This window comes from Oryx dammah, unplaced genomic scaffold (genome assembly GCF_014754425.2).
Source record: "Oryx dammah isolate SB20612 unplaced genomic scaffold, SCBI_Odam_1.1 HiC_scaffold_20, whole genome shotgun sequence".
NCBI classification, from domain to species: Eukaryota; Metazoa; Chordata; class Mammalia; order Artiodactyla; family Bovidae; genus Oryx; species Oryx dammah.
In genome coordinates, this window is record NW_024070204.1 from 66,995,223 (window position 1) to 67,017,594 (window position 22,372).

The 22,372-nt window shown below is 50.5% G+C and overlaps 1 protein-coding gene across 1 annotated transcript in view; it reads left to right on the plus strand.

Moving 5' to 3' along the window:
• SH3PXD2B (SH3 and PX domains 2B) overlaps nucleotides 1-22,372 on the plus strand; it is a 120,249-nt gene that overhangs the window by 24,009 nt on the left and 73,868 nt on the right. Inside the window, exon 2 of the mRNA XM_040262750.1 lies at nucleotides 10,265-10,345. Within this exon, the coding sequence (XP_040118684.1) occupies nucleotides 10,265-10,345 (81 nt within the window). The remainder of the gene's footprint in view (nucleotides 1-10,264; nucleotides 10,346-22,372) is intronic.

Sequence of the window (22,372 nt, forward strand, 5' to 3'; positions counted from 1 at the left end):
AGAGGAGAATTTTTTAATGTTCGTTCATTTTTGGCCGTGCTGTGCCTTTATTGCCGCTCGCAGGCTTTCTCCAGCTGCACCAAGCGGGGCTGCTTCCCCGCCGCGGTGCGTGGGCTTCTCGCTGCGGGCGCTTCTCTTGTGGGAGAACGTGGACCCTGGACACGTGGGCTCAGTAGCTGTGGCTCGTGGACTTAGTTGGACCCCGACATATGGAATCTTCCCAGACGAGGGGTCAAAGCTGTGTCCCCTGTATTGGCAGTGGACACTGGACTACCAGGGAGGCCTCAAGAAGAGAATTTTTAAAGTCTAATATTCCTGCCAACCCAGAGCAAACCACATGTGTACATTTATATGTCTATTCATTTATATATATCAGCGGTTTATGTACATATGCACATTTATATATAATATAGTCCATCCGTGTTATTTGCGGATTTCTTATTTGGGGATTTGCCTGTTTGCTGAACTTTATTTCTAATCCAACCAATACTTGCAGTGCTTTCCCAGTCACTTGCAGACGCGAGCATGTGCATGGCAGCAGAAATTGTGTGCGGCCTGATGGGCGTGTTCCCAGCTGGGGTTGAACACAGCGACCTCTGCTCTCTTGTTCCAGCTCTTAATACTCTGAATAAGCGTCTTTGTCGTGGTCTATTCAGTGCTACATTCTCTTTACATTCTTATGCTCTTCATCAGCCATTTCACTGTTTAAAATGACCTCAAACGTATGCTGAAGGGCAGTCTAGGGTTCCTAAGCTCAGGATGGCTGTGTTGTGCCTTTTAGAGAAAATATAGGTGTTAGGTAAGCTTCGTTCAAGCATTAGTTACAGTGCCACTGGCGATGAGTTCAAGGTTAGTGAATGAACAATATACACGAAGTAAGGTGTCATTAAAGAGAAACATACAACCAGGCTGTGTGTTATTGATTAGTAGGTGAAAATACTGTGATCAGAGGCTTGCAAGACCCCAACTTTCATTTCCCCTGGGAGTGGCAATTCTGTACTCACTAAATATTCACAGTGACTGTAGGATGTCACTCTGTGTGTGTGTGTGCACACACTTGCTCAGTCGTGTCCAACTCTCTGCGACCCCATGGGCTATATAGCCCACCAGACTCCTCTGTCTAAGGAATTTTCCAGGCAAGAATACTGGAGTGAGTTGCCATTTCTTTCTCCAAAATGTAACTACACAAATTAAATATACACAAGCACTTGCATACATATTTATATTGTATACATAATTTTTTTGAGATTGAAATCTGTTCTTATACCTAAGATGATGCCTGAACTTGCCCCGAAACCACAGAATTCTTTTAGCTGCAAACGCACCTTCTTCATGCTGAGGGGGGAGTTAACTGGAAGGCCAGTCCCCTGTCCTGTGTCCCAGCAGCCCTGGGCGGGCGTGCGGGCCCCAGAGGCAGGATCTGGAGAGCGCGCGGGAGCCGAGCAAGGCTCCTCTGTGTCTCCCTCCTTTATCCTGCTCTGCAGACCAGACGTCTGTCGCAAACTGGAGGTGGCTCAGGCTGCAGCAGAGTCCTCTCAGAGCCAGTGTCCTCAGGGCTGATTTCAGCTTCCTGAGAGAGACTGACCATCCCTGCCTGTGAGATGGGAGAGCGGGCACTTCTCATGTAGGGGGTCCATGGATGGATTCTCGGCGTCTCCCAGAAGCAGTCTAAGTTGAAGAAAAGTGGTCTCTGGAGGCCCCAGGACAGGGTGTATTCCTGTGGCCCAGGCTTCAGGACACCTAAGGGCATCTATGAGCAGGTGGGGTTCCCATCCTCTTCATGATGACTCCTGGCGGGTCAGACTGCCCTGGGCCTCCCTGGGACGGTCCTCAGCCCGGAGAGAGGAAGGGTCAGGGCCGCTGAAGCCCCAGCACCAAGCAGGCTCACGTGTTTCTGGTGGCCCAGCAGACACGCGGCTCCCCTCCCCCAAGATGGAGGCCAGGGGTTGGGGTGGGAGGGGCAGCACCCGGGCTGATCCAGCAGCTGGGAGACCCGTGCCCAGGCCCTGGAGGGGCAGTCCCTCTGCACAGCCGTGGGCCCAGAGAAGACAGTGGGAGGGGCAGGGCCCTGGGGAGATGGGGACTCTGGAGGGCTCCCCTGTCGAGACGGAGAGCAGGGGCAAGGTCCCCTCAGCTTCATGTCCCTGTGTTTAGCCCTTAGTGAGGATGATGACGACGGTGGCTTCTGTTCATGGAACGTTTACCCTGTGCCAGGGCCCATGCTAGGCACTCTCTGTGCGTTTTCCCATTAATTATCACACCAGCTCTGAGGTTGATGCTATTATGATCCCCCTGTTTTTACAGACGAAGCTGAGTTGCAGAGAGGTCAGGCCCCTATCCCAAGACCACGCAGCTAGTTGAGATGGAGGCAGAGGGTGAGTCCAGGCCCTCTTAAGCCCTGAACTCAGAAGCCTCCAGCAGACTCTAAGGAGGAGCTCTAAGATACAAAGCGAGCAGGCACCTCGCCAGTCCAGCTGTGGCCCAGCTGCTGGGCGAGGGCATGGTTCCCCAGGGTGGCAAGGCTGTCGGGGTTAGAAGTAACGAGAGGGCAGAGTCCTTGCACTACACAGAGTAGCTTGTGACCTCAGGCAAGTCACTGCATTTCTGAACCTCCAGCCCTCAACAGGGCAGCATGGAAAGTGTTCACCTGACCTGCAAGCTCATGAGGATTTGGGGGAGACCAAGCCCACCTCGACCCCGAGCACCCTGTTATGACTCATCGCCCCCACCTTAGCCTGCCCCTCGCCACCAGCTTATCTCCCTGCAGACTCAGAGGAAGTAGAAGCTCAGGACGTCTGGCCCTGGTGACTCTGAATCCCTGTGGGAAACCCAGGCCTGGGGAGTCTAGACTTAGTAAGTCATGCAGACTCTGCTGCTGAGATTGTGTAAGAAGGGATTTTGATTGTGACTAATTCCAGTTTAAAGCCTCCTGTGGGGAGCGAGAGGAAGCCCTCGGTGGCCCTCAGACACCAGTGTAGTCTGCTTCCTCATTCCCAGAGCAAGGGTGTCCCAGCTGCTCCTGCTGAAGGGTTGTGCTGAAGCGGGACAGGCTAGAGAGGGCTGGACCTCCTGGCTTCTCTGTCTCTTCCTCATTTTTTTTTCCCACAAAGTATAGATTTTCCATTGACCTCAGTGCAGGGCATTCAGTGTGTGTACAAGACAGTCATGGTTCCTGCTGTCAGCAATTGCTGTAAAATGTGCTTGACTTTGTGATGAGGAAGTGGGTTCCAAGGAGACATGTGCCACGGAGACCCAACCTAATATTGATGGGGTGGGAGCAGTCAGGGAGGGCTTTCTGGAGGAGGTAGCATTTGCACTCTGCCCTGTGAGTGGACTTGTAAACCATCCCATCTTCTGGATCTGTCTGATTGTTTCCTTTTGGTTGTTTCTCTACCTCCTCTATTTCCTATGAATTGAAACTTGGGTCAAGAGGCTTGAGATTCAGGTTAAATATTTTGGTATCAATACTTGCCAGAAGGTTTTGTATACTTCTGTTGTATCACCTCAGGGACCATTCAGTGTCTAATTATCCCTCTTATTGGTGACATTAAGTTTGATCACTATTACAGTTGTGGTCACCAGATCTCTCCACTGAAAAGGGATATTTCCCCCATTGCTGGGGAGAGTAATTCCTGGGGTGATATCTTCAGCCTGTGTGACCCTCCCTTTCTCCAATAACCATTCACCCAGTGGTCCAGCAACCATCAAGGATCTTTCCTGAGTAGCTGTGCCACCTTGCTTTCCCACCAGCAATGTCTGAGAGTTTCGGTGCCCCACGTTTTTGTCAGCATCTCCTATCTCAGCCATTCTAGTGGGTGTATGGTGATACCTCATCATGGTTTTAATTTGCCTTTCTCTAATGCCTAATGATGTTGAACATCTTCTCATGCACTTACTTGCCATCCATATATCCTCTTCAGTAAAGTATCTGTTTAGGTCTTTTTTCATCATGTAATCAGATTGGTTGTTTCCTTACAGTTGAGCTGATTTTGTGTTTTTGAAAATATATTCTGGGTATAAAAGTTCTTCAGGTATGCAGCACATGTTTTGAGGACTACACTATAAAATTATAGTGTCGTTTCCAGGGAGTATGACATGTACTGTGTAAATCTCTGAAGGATATCTGCTTATTTATTTATTTAAATTGTGATGAAATGTGTATGCCATAAACATTAGCATTTCAGGCATTTTTAAGGGTCCAGCTTAGGGGTGTTAAGTGCACTCACAATCACCACCTTCCGTCTCCACAACTCTCTTCATCTCCGGAACTGGACCTCCGTAACCCACTAAACACTAACTCTCCGTTCCCCTTTCCCCAGTCCCTGGCAACCGTCATTCTACTTTGTGTCTCTAGGAATTTAACTACTCTGAGTACCTACTATGAGTGGAATCACACAGCACGTGTCTTTTTGTGACCAGCTTATTTCGCTTAGCACCTCCTGTCTTCAAGTTTCATCCGTATTGTAGCATATGGCAGAATTTCCTTTTTTAAGGCTGAGTAATATTCCATTGTATGAATATACCACAGTTTGCTTATCCATTCATCCATCCGTGGACACTTGGATTGTTTCCACCTTTTGGCTGCTGTGAGTAATGCTGCTATGAAAAAGTCTCCTTTTAATTTCTTAATGCCAGGCCACTGAGTATTAACTGTGTTTGGGATATAATCTAAAAGCCAAGATTAGATGTATTAGGATTGCTTTGGTTGAAAGTAACAGAAACTCACTCAAACTGACTTAAATAAGTAAGGAAAAGTTTGGGCCTGTGTCTAGGTAATGTCCAGAATGCTGGATCCAGGGATTCAAACGACGTCATAGGACTTGGCGCGTCTCTCTTGCTCTGAGCTCTGCTTGCTTCTGCACTTTCTCCGTCTTAAGTCTCGGTGTGATGGTCTCCCAGTTAGTCACTGCAGTGAGGAAAGCAGTCTGTTTCCTGATTGTGCCATCAGAAGTCCAGAATTGAGTCTCATCAGCCTGGCTTGGGTGACGTGCCCATCCCTGAGCCATTGTTGAAACCAGGGACTGATAGTACTCTGGTAGCCAGGTTTGGAACACGACACTCTCTGTCACAAAGACGAGGGAAGGGAGAGGAGTGACTCTTCAAGGGAAGTTGGGGGCTGTCACCAAAAGGAGAGAAGCGGGCACCAGGTCAGCCGGAACACCAGACACAGCTCGTGAGCGCCGGGCACTGGACAAGGCCCTCTGTACCTCAGTTATTATAGTGAGTCCTCGGGGGAAATTACTATCCCCATTCCATTTTATTTGTTTTTTAATTAATTTTTATAGTATACTTGATTTATACTGTTGTGTTAATTTCAGGTACACAGCAAAGTGAATCAGTTGTACTTACACATATATCCACTCTTTTTTAGACTCTGTTTCCATATTACAGAGTATTGAGTTCCCTGTGCTATGCAGTAGGCTCTCATTAGTTATCTCGTTTATATATAGTAGTGTGTATATGTCAATCCTAACCTCCCAGTTTATCCCTCCTCTGCTTACCCCTTGGGAACCATAAGTTGGTTTCCTGTGCCCATGTTAGAGAGGAGGATGCTGTGGCCAGAGAGACCGCTGCCTTGAGAGTTTCAGCCAACAGCAGGGCTGGCATTAGAACCCAGCACACGGGCTCCTTCACCAGCCCCCACGCCCTGGGCAAGGCCAAAGCCCTGCAGTGGGACAATTCTTATTAAAAAGTTAGATCTGTGCCTAAAAATTGAAGCTATCAAATTGTGTTCAGAGGTTGATTCCAGTAAACCAATTAGAGCTGCTGCAGAGTTCTTGTACCATAGGGACAGAACTTTAAAAACTGTAAGCAAGAGGTCGAGAATGAATTGTGTAGGCAGAATTGTTTTCTCCGTTTATGGGTGTATGCTTTGTGTTGGCTTTTACATCTTCAGTTACCTTTTCTTTCTTGTTTTTTCATCCACATTGGCATTGTCCTCCACAGATAGTCATCTAAGCTTTGCTTGTACATCCCCCAGGATGGGGGCTTTTGGTAAGGTGTATTCTGGGCCTCGGTTTACCCATCTGGAAGGTGGGGCCGTTGGGTTGACTGAGTTCCGTGGTCCTTTTCAGATGTGGGGAAGCCCATTTACTAGTTTCCCTGCCCCTTTTCAAGACCATTTTCTACACAACAGCCAGAGGTATGCACATGGGTATATTTATCTATCTATATATATATATGTATTTATTTTTAAACATACATCAAATTATATCTCATGCTTTTCCCCCAACCCCTGCGCCTCTCAAACCTTCAACAGAATAAAATTCCTCGCCCTGGCTTATAAGCCTGCGGTGATGCCGCCGCTGCCCCTCCTGGGAACACCCCCTTCCCCGCCAGCTCTGTTCTGCCATAATGGTCTTCTGGTTCCTCAGATGGGCCAAGCATTTTCCAGCCTGCACATCGTTGTTTGTGCTTCTCTTTCTGTGTGGAATACACATTCCTCAGCTCTTCTCCAGACCGGCTCCTCATCTTTCACGTGTCAGTTCAGAGTCTGCTTCCTGGAGGGACTTTCCTTTCCCGGAACGCCCACCCCCACCACTCGTGCCTCGCACCGTCACAGCAGGCTTTGGGGTCCTTCCTAGCACTGACTGTAACTTAAATTACACACATAGCTCTTCATCAGCTGGTTTATTGCCCATCTTCCCACTCTCCAAGAGTAGGGTCCGGACTATCCGACTGTCTGCTTCATTCTAGTGAACTAGAATTGGTGTTTTCTTTTCCATAACACTAATGACTATTGGGGTGGCTTTGATAACAACTCTTTTTGTTGTAAAATCACTTTTCCAGGGTGACTCTGTCTCCCAAAGGATGCCTTGACCTGTTCTTTGGCTCCATAAGCAACCCAGGACTAGTGGGAGAGAAAAGGGCCAAGATACGTGAATCCCTGGTGAAATCATGATTCTAAAACGGGCTGGGTAGGCATGGGGGAATCAGAGTACAGGATACTAAGATTTCTTGAACCTTTCCTCTCTGCCAGGCAAGGAGCTCAGAGCTTTATCTCTGATAATCACCATAAGTCTATGTGAGACGGGCTTGATGACTCCATTGTACAGATAAGGAAACTGAGGCTCTGGGGGTTGGGAAACTGTGATTCAAGAGCCCAAGTTCCTTCCTACCTGCCTTGCTTCACTGAAATGAAATAGATGTTGGTTTTGGAGAGGTTGTCCCCGGTGAACCTCTGAGTTGTGCATTCAAGGGCACTCCCACCTTGTCCTGATTTGTTTTTCAATTTTTCATCTCTTCTCACCAGGAGAAACTTCTCCCATAAGTCCCTGGTGTTTACAGTGGGCTCTGGCTCCCTCTGCCCAAAGCTGCTCCTCCTTTTCCTGTTTTGAATGAAGGTATCCTAGCAAGAACTCATTTGGGAAGAGACTTTGTTTAAAACCACCTTGGAAACCACTGCCAGGCGTGGCCCCCGTACTCCCTGAGCTGGTCTTTGCTCCACCGTCGTCCCCCACCACCCACGGTCTCTTCCCTCCTCTCCTGCACTCTGGATCAACATGCCCTTCAAGGTACACCACAGTGACTCCCAGCTTCAGAGAGCTCTCCTGCCCCGCTTCCTGTGCCGGTCAGGACTAAATTACATGTGTCAAAAACCCAACTCAAACTGGCTTCAGAAATATTCCCGGAGTGTGGGTGTGGCCCAAGATTTACTGGCTCAGGAAACTGGAGAGACCAGGAGTAGACTGAGCTACATGCAAAGCTGGATCTAAGGGTCAGACTGTGTCATCAGAAATCTGATACGAGCATCATTCTCAGGCACATTCCTCCTAAGTGATGATGAGATGGTCCCCCAGCAACGCCAGGTCGTGAACTAACAGCAGAGCAACCTCAAGGAAGAGAGAACTTGTTTTCCTCAGGGCTGGAGCAGAAGTCCCAGGGCTCGTTCTTAGTGCCTGTGCTTGGCCTGGCGTGAGTCATGTGACCACTCCTTAACCAGTCGCCGTGGACAGTGGTACCCAGCGTGGTGTCTAAAGGACTACGTTGAGGTGGGAAAGGAGGTCCCCAGGAGAGAAGTCCAGGCACTCTGGTTGAAAGAAAGGTTTATCAACACAGTAAAATAATGATACAGCAGGGGAAGGAGAGGGTGGGATGAATTGAGCGAGTGGCGTTGACATGTATACCCTACCATGTGTAAACATAACCAGTGGGAAGCTGCTGTATAACACAGGGAGCTCAACTCAGCACTCTGTACTGACATAGAGTTGGGGGTGGGAGGGAGGCTCAAAAGGGCGGGAATGTAGGTATACTTACAGCTGATTCACATTGTTGCATGGCAGAAACGAACGCAACATTGTGAAGCAGTTATGCTCCAATTAAAAAAAAATGATGTCTGCTGTAGTTGTTCAGTCACTCAGTTGTGTCTGAATGTTTTAAGCTCATGGACTGCAGCACACCAGGCTTCTCTGTTCTTCACTATCCCATGGCATTTGCTCAAAATCCTGTCCATTGAATCGGTGATGCCATCCAGCCATCTCATCCTGTGTCGCCTCCTCTCCTCTTGCCTTCAATCTTTCCCAACATCAGGGTCTTTTCCAGTGAGTCAGCACTGCACATCAGGCGGCCAGAGTATTGGAGCTTCAGCTTCAGCATCACAGTTCAAAAGTATCAATTCTTCAGCGCTCAGACTTTATGGTCCAACTCTCACATTGGTACAAGACTACTGGAAAACCATAGCTTTGACTAGATGGACCGTTGTCAGAAGAGTGATGTCTCTGCTTTTTAATATGCTGTCTAGGATTGTCATCTCATGGACGGAGGAGCCTGGTAGGCTGCAGTCCATGGGGTCGCTAAGAGTCGGGCACGACTGAGCGACTTCACTTTCACTTTTCACTTTCATGCATTGGAGAAGGAAATGGCAACCCACTCCAGTGTTCTTGCCTGGAGAATCCCAGGGTCGGGGGAGCCTGGTGGGCTGCCGTCTCTGGGGTCGCACAGAGTTGAACACGACTGAAGCAACTTAGCAGCAGCAGGATTGTCATAGCTTTTCTTCCAAGGAGCAAGTGTCTTTTAGTTTTGTGGCTGCAGTCAGCATCTGCAGTGATTTCCACTGTCCACATGTTATTTATCTTCATTTATGCACGTGCTGTCTCCCCAGCTCACTCTCTACTCATGGAGTCAGAAGCCTTGCCTGTGTAACCCTGTGCCTCTATCAACACCCAGCCCCTCGGGTTTATTTCTGTTTCTAGATGGCTTTCACACATGTGTGTTTTACGTGTCAAAATCGCCCTGTAACACAGATCATTTGTGCAAAGCAGGAATGGATGTGCTGATCCCTTACCCCTTGAGTACCCAGGTGGGCTCCAGGGCCACCAGCATCCCCAGCCAGGGGCCTCTGACCTCCTGTCGTCACTTGTTTTGCCTGAATTGGTTGTCGATGTGGTATTTTCTGTGCGTGCCTCAGTTAGTGACAGAGATTAGAAGCATGGCCCTGTGGTTTGTAGAATGGTTTCCCATCTTCTGCTTTATTGGAGCCTCACGCTATCCTGGCAGGCAGCAAAAGCAGATGTTATTAGCACACTTTACAGATGGAGAAACTGCACACAGAGGGAAATGACTTGGCCCAAGTCCTAACTGGAGGAAATGATACGACGGCTAAGCTTATGGGAAACTCGAGAGAGCCGAGAGCCACAGGTCGCTGTGACTTCTGACAAACGCGAGTTTTAAGAATGATGCTGACGAAACAGCCAGCCCGATGGTTCTCTGAATTGAGTGGAGAGTAAGAAGTCCTGCAAATAACAGCATCTCCTGAGATAAGCAGGGTGCTTATGCTTTCCTAGACTCGATTTCCTGTGATCCTTTGCACAACTCTCACAGGTGAGGGTATTATACCCATTTTACTGAGGAGGAAGCTGGGTCTCAGAGAGGGCGAGTAGCCTACCCCAAGTCATAGAGCTGGTCAGGGGCAGAGCTGAGAGTCAAACCCAGGCCTTCCTGCCTCTGACCCTTGTGCTTCGCTCTAGAGCCCTGGCACTGGAGAGGCTGCCTCTGGCCCTTGTGCTTCGCTCTAGAGCCCTGGCACTGGAGAGGCTGCCTCTGGCCCTTGTGCTTCACTCTAGAGCCCTGGCGATGGGGAGGCTGCCTCTGGCCCTTGTGCTTCGCTCTAGAGCCCTGGCGCTGGAGAGGCTGCCTCTGGCCCTTGTGCTTCGCTCTAGAGCCCTGGCGCTGGAGAGGCTGCCTCTGGCCCTTGTGCTTTGCTCTAGAGCCCTGGCGCTGGAGAGGCTGCCTCTGCGTTAACGGCTGTCTCCACCCCTCCCCGCAGGTCTACATCATCCGGGTCACGTGGTCCAGCGGCTCTACGGAGGCCATTTACCGGCGCTACAGCAAGTTCTTCGATCTCCAGGTAAGGATGTGGGGTCTCCAGGGAGCTACGGGGAGGAAAGAGTGTATATGGACCTACTTTCCGCTTTGACTTCGGAGCCTGGATCCTCACCCACAGTGGATGCACAGTATTTATTTCCTAGACTTAAAAATGATGTCCATCTGCTCACCTCAGCAGCTCATATACTATAAAGATGTAGAGAAGATGAGTCTGGCCCCTGTGTAGGGATAACACAAATTTGTGGAGCATTCCATATTGAAAAAAAAAAAAAGCTGTCCATCACTTTGGGGATATAAGTGATGGGCTCTATTGCTTTTGCTTTGATATTCAGTATTCTTTAAATAAAAGAAAGTCTCCTGTTGACTGCTCTAGAATGGAGGCTAATCTGGAAATTGTGTTTGGCTTTGGCGTTCAGATCTTAAACTTGTGTAATCGTGTTTGCTGGTGAGTTATGTGTGATCAGATTTTATGGGGCCATTCTGCTCTCAAGACAGACGAATCTTCCCTCACCTTGACCTCCTCTCCCCATCAGGCTCCGTGTTTAGCCCCTGAAACGCCTGCTGTGTATTGAGGGCATTGCACACACCCTTTCCTAAGGCCAGTCCTCGCGCGAAACGCCCCCTGCACCCTCCAGGGCCTGTTGGCTCGCCACCCTCAGGACTCTCATCCCCTGGAAAGCCTGGTCTGACTTCACTTCCCAGCCAGCGAGAGCTGCGTCCCCTCCCCTCCCCCTCCCCCCGCAGCTCTGTATCCCTTTGTCCTGACTCTAGTGAAGTTGTCTTCCAGCCCCACCCTAATCCATGACCCTTGTGGGCAGGAAGCGCATCTTCTTTATCCTCTCCCTCCTTCATGTTTTGCTCAAGGACACTGTATGCAGCCAGTCAGCGTTTGTGAATGAATGAATGAACACATGAACAAAGGGATGGACTGATATCCACACTGAGCACCACCAGTCTCGTAGGGAGCCTCTGTGGACAGCTGCGTGTAAGCCCCTCCCCACTAGGGCAAAAGAGCTCTAATCCATGGATCAGTAGCATTATCCTGACATCACCAACAGCCAGCAAATCAGAGCAAGTGCATCTTGATGAGAAGTCACAGTGCCTGACATCCTGTAGCAGATTTCTTTAGGAGACACAGGCCTTCGGAGGAGATGGGAACTTGCTTGGCTTCCTGAACCCACAAGTGTTCCATGCCGTGTGGTAGGGGGCTCACATACCTGACAGGCCAGTGTAAGGGCTCGTGGAGATGACTGTCTTCTTTTCCTTTGTACCAATTCGGCTGCTTTTGTTGCAAATGACAGAAACCCAACGCAGACTGGCCTAAGTAAACAGGAGGATTTAGGGGACTGTTGTAATAGAATGCCCTGGGAGAGGGAAACTGGCAGCCTTCAGGCACAGTTTGATCCAGGGTTTTCCACTGTGTCCTCTTATCCAGCTTCTCTCTCTCGTTCTGGATTCTCAGTTCCCTTGTGTTGGCTTTATCTCAGGTCTCATGTGGTTGCAAAATGCTCTGGGCTCACACTCAGCAGGAAAGAGTGAAAGGTCACTTCACAGAAGTGCCAGCAAACACAGTGTTTTCTAGGCTCATCTCTAAGCCAGTCAACGGGGCTGAGGAATGTGATGGCCAGGGGACTTGTCCAGTCCCTGCTCTGCCTCTCAGTCACGGGGCTGGGGCTGAGACGTGGCGAGAACAGCTGTGATCCGAGGTAGAGGGGACTCTGCGGGGCCGTCAGAAGAGCCCTTGTCCTCCACACACCAGCCTGCCTCTCTGCTGCCCCGCTTCTTTCGGAAGGTTAGGTGATATTAACCACAGGCATCCTTGGTCGAACAGACCTAATTTGTTTCTGAAAATGTCAAATGGAAGATTTTCAGAGCCTGTGTCCCAATAGTTTGAAGGGGGAGGAGCAAGGGTTAATGTGCTCTCAACCACTTTCCCCAGCATCACCAGTCAACGTTACAAACTGCCGAGAGTCACTGCACACGGGCCAGCACTTAACCCCTGTTACCTAACTACTTAAAATGTAATGAACTCAGCGATGCAATAAAACCAAACAGGATCATATACAAACAATATTTTTCTCCTTCTGCTGCTGCTGCTAAGTCACTTCAGTCATGTCTGACTCTGTGCAACCCCATAGACGGCACCCCACCAGGCTCCGCCGTCCCTGAGATTCTCCAGGCAAGAACACTGGAGTGGGTTGCCGTTTCCTTCTCCAATGCATGAAAGTGAAAAGAGAAAGTGAAGTCGCTCAGTCATGTCTGACTCTTAGCGACCCCATGGACTGCAGCCTACCAGGCTCCTCCGTCCATGGGGTTTTCCAGGCAAGAGTACTGGAGTGGGGTGCCATTGCCTTCTCCGATTTTTTCTTCTGGTCCACAGCAAACATGTACTGAATGTCAATACCCAAAGAGGCTCTGTGTTAAAGATGCTAAGATACTATCTAAAATGGACTTGGCAGGGGACTTCCCTGGCAGTCCAGTGATTAAGACTCCAGGCTTCCACTGCAGGGGGCGTGAGTTCAATCCCTGATTGGGGAACTAAGATACTAAGATCCCACAAACCGTGTGACACAGCCAATAAATAAATAAAGGAAGGAGAAGACACAGGCATGGTGAGGGGGAGTCGGGTAGGGCTGACCCTGGGGCAAAGGCAGGGAGGGTGACAGCTGTAATGCCCAACACCTCCAGACCTCAACACTGTGAGCCGAACCTCAGTCCTGTGTGAAACTGATGGAGATCCACACCCTCTTTCCCAGACACAAGGGTGATTTATGCAGACCCATTATGGCAGATCTCTAAAGCGGGGCTAGGTAAATGTTTTGCAAGTTGTTAGACTGATTTTTTTTTTTTTTATGCACTGAGGGTCTGCACTGGGGGGAGTTGGGAATGCTACCTGTATTTTGCTTTCAGAGCCCTCTTCCCTGCCTGATGCATCCAAGAAGGAACAGAGGGGGCAGAGATGGGTGACGTGGGTGATTGCTCACCCAGAGAATAATGGCGTGCACAGAACAGACACCCTCCCAGCTAGCTGAGGCAGACAGAAGTGGGGTGGATTGATGTGAGGAGGCAGGTGTGCCCCCATGGAACCCAGAGCGGGGGGTTTAGTTGGCTTCACAGGGTTCCGGAGCCAGCAACAGAATGACCATCCAGAAGCCCCATGGCCAGAAGCTCTCCGAACAAGCTCCCTCTCCTGCCAACCCCTCTGGACCAGCTTCCTCTGCTGGCCCAATGACCCACATGCCCCTTCAGTCCTGAGGTGAAGTGCCCTTCCCCGTGTCCAGGCACTGGAGTTTGGGTACCGATTCCAGTGTCTGAGAGAGAGCGCCTGAGTGTCAGGGTCCGGGGTCAGAGTCCACCCCCGAGCCTGCCATCTGTGGCCCAAAGGGTGGAGCGTGGGCCGGGCAGAGTGTGGGGAATTTGACTGGGTCATCAATTTGCCCGTTCCAGCTGCGCTCAAGGCTTCTGACCTTGACTTCCGGGGTTTAACAGACCTGGGCTCACATCTCAGCTTTGCCATCTCAGTCTCAGCTTGGTGTCCTGCTCTGTTTCTGAGCCTCGGTTTCCCCGTCCTCATGTTAAGAATGAAAGCACTTTCCCCTCATCTCCCATGACATTTCGCTGAGCGGTGCCTGGCTCAGGAAGCAGTAGCAGTCACCTGCTGTCACTCTGCCCAGATCCGACCTGCCCAAAGTGACATCATTAGGGAACATTTGAGGCGGGGTTAGATCCCAGGGCGCCCTGGCCCAGAGCCTGTATTCCCTCCACTCTCCTGCTCTAACTCAACTTTCTTACTTCTCCCAGAACTTAAAAGTGAGGTTTCCTCCCCGCCTCGCCATAATAGGTATTAATTGGAGGTTTACTGTGACATAAAGCTGCCTGAGACTCCACTCCCAAAACAAAGTCGTCTAGAAGCAGGGCTTAAGGGAGCTTTAAAGAGTTCCAGATGGGCAGCTGGAGTGGGAGAGTCCTGAAATTCCAGAGGGGCCTGCCCTGCCTCCAACCCCATACTTGATTGGGGGAAACTGGAAGAAGTCAAGGCAGGACCCCACCCGCCAAAGTGGGCTGATCCCAAGGACCAGGCAGGAGGGGAGGCCCACCCGCATGGGACCTCAGCACCCTGAAGTCGGTGATTTCATGACCCACCCCACCCCCCACTCCTGGCTGGGAGTAGCCTTGGCTTTTTCCAACAGCTTGGCTCAGAGTGTAGGGGACGGTCGATCTTTCGTGGAGGAGCAGCTCGGCCAGTGTGGCGTAATGGAAACAGCAGAGGACTCAGTCGGGAGACTTGGGACCCAGCCGCCTATGCTGTGTGGCCATGGGCACACCCCTTAACCCCTCTGTGCCCGATGGTGACTTCTTCATCAGTAGCATGGGGGTGGCAATAGTAGAAACAGCTGGCATTGCTGGGATGTTGCCCACTCAGCCTCGAGATGAAATGACTTGTTTAATCCTCAGGTCAAGCTCATCAGACCATGCAGATGAAGAAACCCAGGCTCAGAAAGGTTCAGGCATCTGCCCAAGGTCACACAGCCGGTGAGCATGAGAGCTTGGATTTGAAGCTGGGCAGCAACACCAGTGTCCAGTCTCATCCACTCTGCTGCCCTGTGCGCCCCTCGTGAATCACTACTTCACAAGGCTCCTCTGGAGTTAAAAGTGATGACGTGTGTCCGGAAGAGGCAAATCCATAGAGATAGAAAGCAGATTAGTGGTTGCCAGGAGCCAGGGGGGAGGGAGAGAGGAGGAGAGCCTGCTAATGGGTACTGGGTGTCTTTCAGGGGTGATGAAATTGTTCTGGAATTAGATAATGGTAATTGTTGCACAACCTTGTAAATATACTAAAAAACCACTGAATTGTACACTTTAAAAGGGTGAATTTTATGGTATGTGAAGTATATCTCAATTCCTTTTTGTAGAAGAGTGATGATGTGTGCGAGAGCAGTTTCTGGGCTGTCAAGCCCCCAGCAAATGTCAGCTGTTGGGATTATTGATGGGCGTGGGTTGCTGCTAGGAACTGGCATGAAGATTAGAGCAGGAGATGATGCCAGTTTAATAGAGTGGTTAAGATCCTAGGCTTCGATCCAAATGCTGCCACTTCCTGGCCATGAGACCTTGTTTTAGTCAGAAGTGTTTTAGTTATGGAGGACAGAAGCCTAGTCTGTATGGATTACTCAAAAAGAACATTGATCAGCTAAATGGAGCTGAGAAGACTGAGGGCGCTTGGCTTCGGTTCTGCCTGGATCTAGGGGCCACAGTGGCAGTGAGGACTTGCTGTCCTCTGGTTCTTGGCCTGCTCTGGGTGTTGACTGTATGGTGGTGGCCGTAGCTCCCAGCTTAGCTCAGTGACGTCAGGGAAAAACAGAACACCCCAGCTGTTTCAGCACAAGTCTTAGGGGTTCATCCTGGGTGTCTGGCCAAGAACAGCCCAGGAAGTGGAGGAATCCCACCACATCCATGCGTGCTGACTGGCAGAGGAGTAGAAGATGCCCCAGAAGAAGTCAGAGACTTGCCGCCAGAGAAGAGGAGATAACCTGTGCGTGATGCAACAGAAAATGCCCCCTCTGGTGGGGGCAGGACACCCGGGCAAAGGAACAGGCCTGCACGGAGGCCTCTGGGGTGGAAGGCCGGAGCATGACTCAGGCTCCTGTGTGGGAAAAGAGACTCACAGTTCCCAGCAAGAAGGGGCCCTCTGTCACTGTCTGGGGACAGTCATGCCCGCTGCTGCTGCTGCTTGACATCTGGCCATGTGACTCGTGAGGGCATCAGTGGGAGAGCCCTGGGCTTGGAGCGGAAAGGCCTTGCTGTTCCAGTGCTCTGTCTGACCCGCTGTGTGGCTTTGGGCAGGCCCCTCAGCCTCTCTGAACCTCCCTTTCTGCCCTCATCTGAGCCACTCTGGAGGATCTCGCAGAGTGTAACAGAGAGCTGGCCTCCAAGCAGGGCATTGGGCGGGGACAGGAGAGCCCGAAGAGCCGAGGGCAGAGCCTTGAGGAAGTATGGTTGGTTGAGCAATGTAATTTTTTTTGAGCAATGTAATTTTTGAACTGTAGTGTTGGAGAAGACTCTTGAGAGTCCCTTGGACTGCAAGGAGATCCAACCAGTCTATCCTAAAGGAGATCAGTCCTAGGTGTTCATTGGAAGGGCTGATGTTGAAGCTGAAGCTTCAATACTTTGGCCACCTGATGCTAAGAGCTGACTCATTGGAAAAGACCCTGATGCTGGGAAAGATTGAGGGCAGGAGGAGAAGAGGACGATAGAGGATGAGATGGTTGGATGGCATCACCAACTCAATGGACATGGGTTTGGGTGGACTCCAGGAATTGGTGATGGACAGGGAGGCGTGGCGTGCTGCAGTTCATGAGGTTGCAAGGAGTCGGACACGACTAAGCGATTGAACTGAACGAACTGAGCAATGTAATAACACAGTATTGGTGGCTGTTTCCTAAAACATTCCAGCTGCCTGATTTTTGCATCATTTCATATAGTCCTTGGGCCTCCCCAGTGGCTCAGTGGTAAAGAATCTGCTTGGAGCGCAGGAGATACATGTTGGACCCTGAGTCAGAAAGATCCCCTGGAGAAGGGCATGGCAACGCACTCCAGTATTCTTGCCTAGAGAATCCCATGGACAGAGGAGCCTGGTGGGCTGCAGTCCATGGGGTCGCGAAGAGTCAGACATGACTGAAGCGACTGAGGGCACACATGCGCACATTAAGTCCTCACTTACCGGCATGAAGTCAGATGGGGGAAGGGAAGCTCAGAGAGGCAAGAATCATGTGCCTAGAAGGTAGCGTGGGTGGGATTCAGCCCTGGGGGTGGCTGAGTCTGAAGCCTGTGCTCCTAACCACTGCCTCTGCACCTCCTGGAGGCCCAGGATTGCCTTCGAGTCTGTCTCCTCATGGAGTTCTGCCCTTTGAAGAGAGCTGCTCTTTGAAGGCCCACTTGACACCTCCTTGTGAGATTCAGGTAGCATCTGTCCTGCAGAGGGCTGCTCTGAGCAGGACACGGCCCCTCACAGACAGACCCTGAGTGTGTGATGGATCTCTTCTACCCTGTGCCTTGTGACCTTTGCCTTCTGAGTTTTCCCTGGAGTTCATTGCATCCTCAAGGCCAAGGGTCGTGTTGTCCCTGGAACCAAGGGTTCCCTCATGGAGGTTTGCTGAGCCAGACTCCAGATACTGCCTGTCCCTGCGTCCTCTGTCCCAGCCAGGGAACTCAGGCAGGGCTTGCTTCCTGGAGGAGGTGGCAGCTGAGCAGAGTCTTGACTATGAGTAAGGAGTTGCCCCACTGACAGGGTGGGGGAGGTCATTCCACACAGAGGACACCACGTGTGCAAAGATGCAGAAGCGTGAGAGAGCAGGACTGTTAGCTTGGCATCTCGCAGAATTCCCGTGGTGCACAAGCCAGCCGGTCAGCCTGCCAGGCAGGGGGCTGGCGAGAGAAGCACCGACCGCTTGTGCCCTGTAAGCAGGAGCCCTCGGCACTCTGGGGACGGCTTCTGGGCACGGGTGCTTTCAGTGGGGTCTATTTCCCAAACATAGCGCGTCACAGAGCTGAAGGCAGGCTGCCGCATCTTGGTCTGAGCCTTTTGTTTCTCCCCAGAGAAGGGAACTGAGACCCGCAGACAGGAGAGGCTGTCCCGTGTTGCATGGCAAGCATCGTTCGTTTCCACTTTCTGTAGAGATAGAACAGCCCCGACACACTTCATGAGCTCTGGGAAGTGCCGGAAGCCCCCAGGCTCCACCACGGAAGCCATGGGGAGGGAGTGTTTCTTCCCGTCTTTTCTGAGAGCAGGTGTAGGAGGGGCACAGCTGAAGCTCTCTCTCCGCAGGCAGGCCTTGCCCAGCTGGGGAGACTTCCCGGCCAGCCCATAGCCAACACTTGGCCTGGGATTCCACCAAGCATCTTTACCCAGATACTGTCTTTGCAGGCTCCTCGGACACACTTTCTTTCCCCAGACATTATCTTCTGAAATTGGGGTGTTATACACACCAGCATATTTGTTCCCTTGTGTCTGAAAACGATTGCCATATTAATGGTGTAGAGCTGAGGGCATGTTAGAGTTACCTTTCTTCTCACAGCATCTGTGGGAGAATTGATTCCAGGACCGCTCCCTCTCACCCACCAACGGACCCCAAAATCCAAGGATGCCCAGGTCCCTGGTATTAAATAGTGTGCCTGCGTTCTCAGTCACTAAGTCGTGTCTGAGTCTGTGACCCCCATGGACTGTAGCCCACCAGGCTCCTCTGTCTATGAGATTTTCCAAGCAAGAATACTCACTCTAGTGAGTTGTCATTTCCTGCTCCAGGGGATCTTCCTGAGCCAGAAATCAAACCTGCGTCTCCTGCATTAGCTGGTGGGTTTTTACCACTAGTGCCACCTGGGAAGCCCATTAAATAGTGTATTTGCATGTAAGCTACACACATTCTCCTATATAGCTTTAAACCATCTCTAGGTTACTTATACCTAAGACAGTGTAAATGCTATGTAAATAGTTGCCAACTGAAGTAGAATCAAGTTTTGCTTTTCTGGAACTTTCTGAAAGTTTTTTTCCCTCAAATATTTTTGATCTGCCATTGGTTGAGTCTGCAAGTAGGGGACCTGAGGGTATGGAGGGCCAACTGCAGTTCTTTATTTGGAAAACAGAAAGAGGGAAGGTTGTATAGGTTGATTGCATCTAAGGCCCAAAGCAGGGCCTGTTGCCACCACCTGGAAAATAATTTCTCCATTTCTAGACAGTGGCTGACCAAACCAGTTAACCAGCTCTTCATTCGTTTGTTCACCCATTATTCATTCATTCTCTGCACATATATATCCCAAGGGCCTTCCATGTACCAGAGAGGAGGTGACGGGGAAGGGGGTGGGCCAGAGGGCCGCCCACTAAGGGGGTCAGGCTGAGAACATGCTGCCCTGACTGAGAAGGGGCTGTACGAAGGAGAGAAGTGGGGCCATGGACAGACAGGACAGACAGCGGGCTCCAGTGGAGACCAGGACACGCTGACACTGAGCAAAGCAAGCTCGTCGAGGGGACAGAATCCCCAGAGGCAGCCAACAACGCACCATCAATGGTAACTGCAGTGAGACAGCTGTTTGCAAGGAGAGGCAGGCAAAGCCTGGGAGCTGATTTGCTTTTGGTCTTAGCGTGTCCTGCCCCGAGAACCACATGGCTCCCCACCAGCCTGCAGCTGCCTGTGACGGTCACCTGGGCCCTTGCACACTGCCTGCCCTGGCTCTCCTGGGACTCAGGGCCTTTGTCCCAGTGCGGGAGTGCACCCCTCCAAGTCCAGTCTGCTGCTAACACAAACCACGTGTGGACCTCCACGCCAGCCTCCACGATGTTTTCCTTGGACAGCCCGTCTCCTCTCCCTCCACCACAAGCTGCGTCCTGAAAACTGCTGATGGAGTGTTCTCCCGTTCCCTTGTGATGTGGCTGCCTGACGTGGCTCCCTCTCCCTTCCCACCCCCGAGACTGACTCACTTTCCTCCGGGGTTTCCAGTCCTCCTCACTCTCAGCACCGCTTCCTTTCATTCTCTGAGGGGCAGGGCGTGGACGTCCAGTCTCCAAGGACACCGTCTGCAGTCGGACTTGCCTGGCATGCCTCTGGTCCTGCTGCTGCAGGCAGCCTGGGGTCCCCACAGAGGGTCTGGGATGCTGCCTGTGTCTGCTTCAAAGCCTGTGGGGCCAAATGTGACAGCTCCCTGGCTAGAAGCAGCTTGTGGCCTGTGAACCCCAACACACTGAGACCTAGAGCCAAATAGTTCCCAGGCTTTGCTCGCCTCTCCTGGTGAATAGCCATCGTACAGATTGCAGTTACCACTGATGGGATAATAAAGAAAATGAAATAAAACTAGATATGACTAAAAGAGGAGAATGAGTATTATAGTCCAGCCCTGTGCTCTCCAATATGGTAGCCAATAGTCATGTGAGGCTACTTAAAGTTAATTAAAATTGAATAAAATTAAAAGTTCAGTTCCTCCATCCAGTTAAGGTTCCACCTCCAATACAGGAGCTCCCTTTCAAGTGCTGAATAGCAGTCCAGGGCCGACGACTACTGTAAGGGACACCACAGATGCAGAACATTGCTATCATCATAGAAAATTCTCCTAGGAAGCCCAGCTCTGGCCACTGTGGGGACCTAGATAGTGGGAGGAGTCTGGCCAACCTTAAGACACAGCCTCATGGTGGAATTTTATTCAGACCTAAGAAGGAAGGAAATTGCAATGCATACTACAATATAGATGAAACTTGAAGATAGTATTCTAAGTGAAATAAGCCAGACACAAAGGACAGATACATGCGGTCCCTAGAATAGTCAGATGTATAGAGATAAAAAGTGGAGCGGTGGTTGTCAAGGGCTGGAGGAGAGGAATGGGGAGGTCGTGTTTAAGGGACATAGAGCTTCAATGTGGAATGATGAAGAGGCTCTGAAGATGGAGGGTGGCAATGGTTGTACAACAATGTACTTAATGCCACTTAATTGTATACTTAAAATGGTTGGAACGATCAATTTCATGTTGTGTATGCTTAACCACAAAATACAGTCTTATAAAATACTGATAATTATTCCCAGATGATTCTCAGAATAGCATTCATTGTGGGCAGAATGCAGGGAGGGGACCTTCCTTGTTGGGCACCTGGTGTGCCACCATGTCCAGCTCACACGCAGCATTCATTTACAAAACCCCCCTGCCCAGCAGGCTGCATCTGTTGGTCTGCAAATGGTGACTCCGACTCACTGGGCTAGGTCTCTGGCTAGGGACACAGCTGGCATGAAGAGACATCGGGATTAAACCCTGGGGCTGTCTGGTCCTCAGGGATAATGTCTGTGGTTAGACTTTGCAACATTAAACCCGAGACTACTGCTTCAAATTAATAATACCTGCTTCAAATTAATACCACTTAGGGAGACACTTCAGCTCTTTGAGCTCCACTTATGTGGGTAAAAGCAAGTCAGGACAGAGGATGAATAACTTCCTGACCAAGCGGTGAAGACCACAGGGCAACGCGGCAGTGGGCTGGGCCGCTGAGCCTGCGTGCACACTCAGACAGAAGCGCAGTGCACACAGGCAGGGTATGGTTGATGGATTACCAGGGCATACCTTCTAAGAAAATGTTCCCCTGTATTCCAACATTGTCTTCACCAGTAAAACTGAGAAGAAGAAAAGAAGATGCGTACATGCTAAGTCGCTTCAGCCGTGTCTGACTCTGTGCGACCCTATGGTCTATAGCCCACCAGGCTCCTCTGTACACAGGATTCTCCAGGGCAGGATACTGGAGTGAGCTGCCACGCCCTCTTCCAGGAAAAAAAGGATAGCATAAAGACAAAACTTATACACTGCCAAAAAGACTCTGCAGCTGAGCTTGATTAATCACTCTGCTTTAAAAAGAAAGCATACTCCACCTGTGCATGGAATATGAAACTTAGCCTGCTCTCAGGCTGATTTTTCATGTTCATGTGACACTCTGAAGCTGCCTAAGAGAGTGGTCTTAGGGGGAAAGAAGAGGATTTAGGTTAAGATATCTGAACTGGCCACACCTCCGCTTAGCTATGTGACCTCAAGCAGTTCACTGTGTCCTTCTGCTCTGTAGCTTCTCCATCTGTGACTTGGGGGTTGTGCACTGGTTTCATAGAATTATTCTGAAGGACAGATGAACCCAGGTGTCTGAGAAGGCTTGTTAGCTGTAAACTCTCAAACCAACGTTCATAGTCATTCAGTTCAGTTCAGTTCAGTCGCTCAGTTTGCAACCCCATGAATCACAGCACGCCAGGCCTCCCTGTCCATCACTAACTCCCAGAGTTCACTCAGATTCATGTCCATCGAGTCGGTGATGCCATCCATCCATCTCATCCTCTGTCGTCCCCTTCTCCTCCTGCCCCCAATCCCTCCCAGCATCAGAGTCTTTTCCAGTGAGTCAACTCTTCACATGAAGTGGCCAAAGTATTGGAGTTTCAGCTTTAGCATCAGTCCTTCCAATGAAAACCCAGGACTGATCTCCTCTAGGATGGACTGGTTGGATCTCCTTGCAGTCCAAGGGACTCTCAAGAGTCTTCTCCAA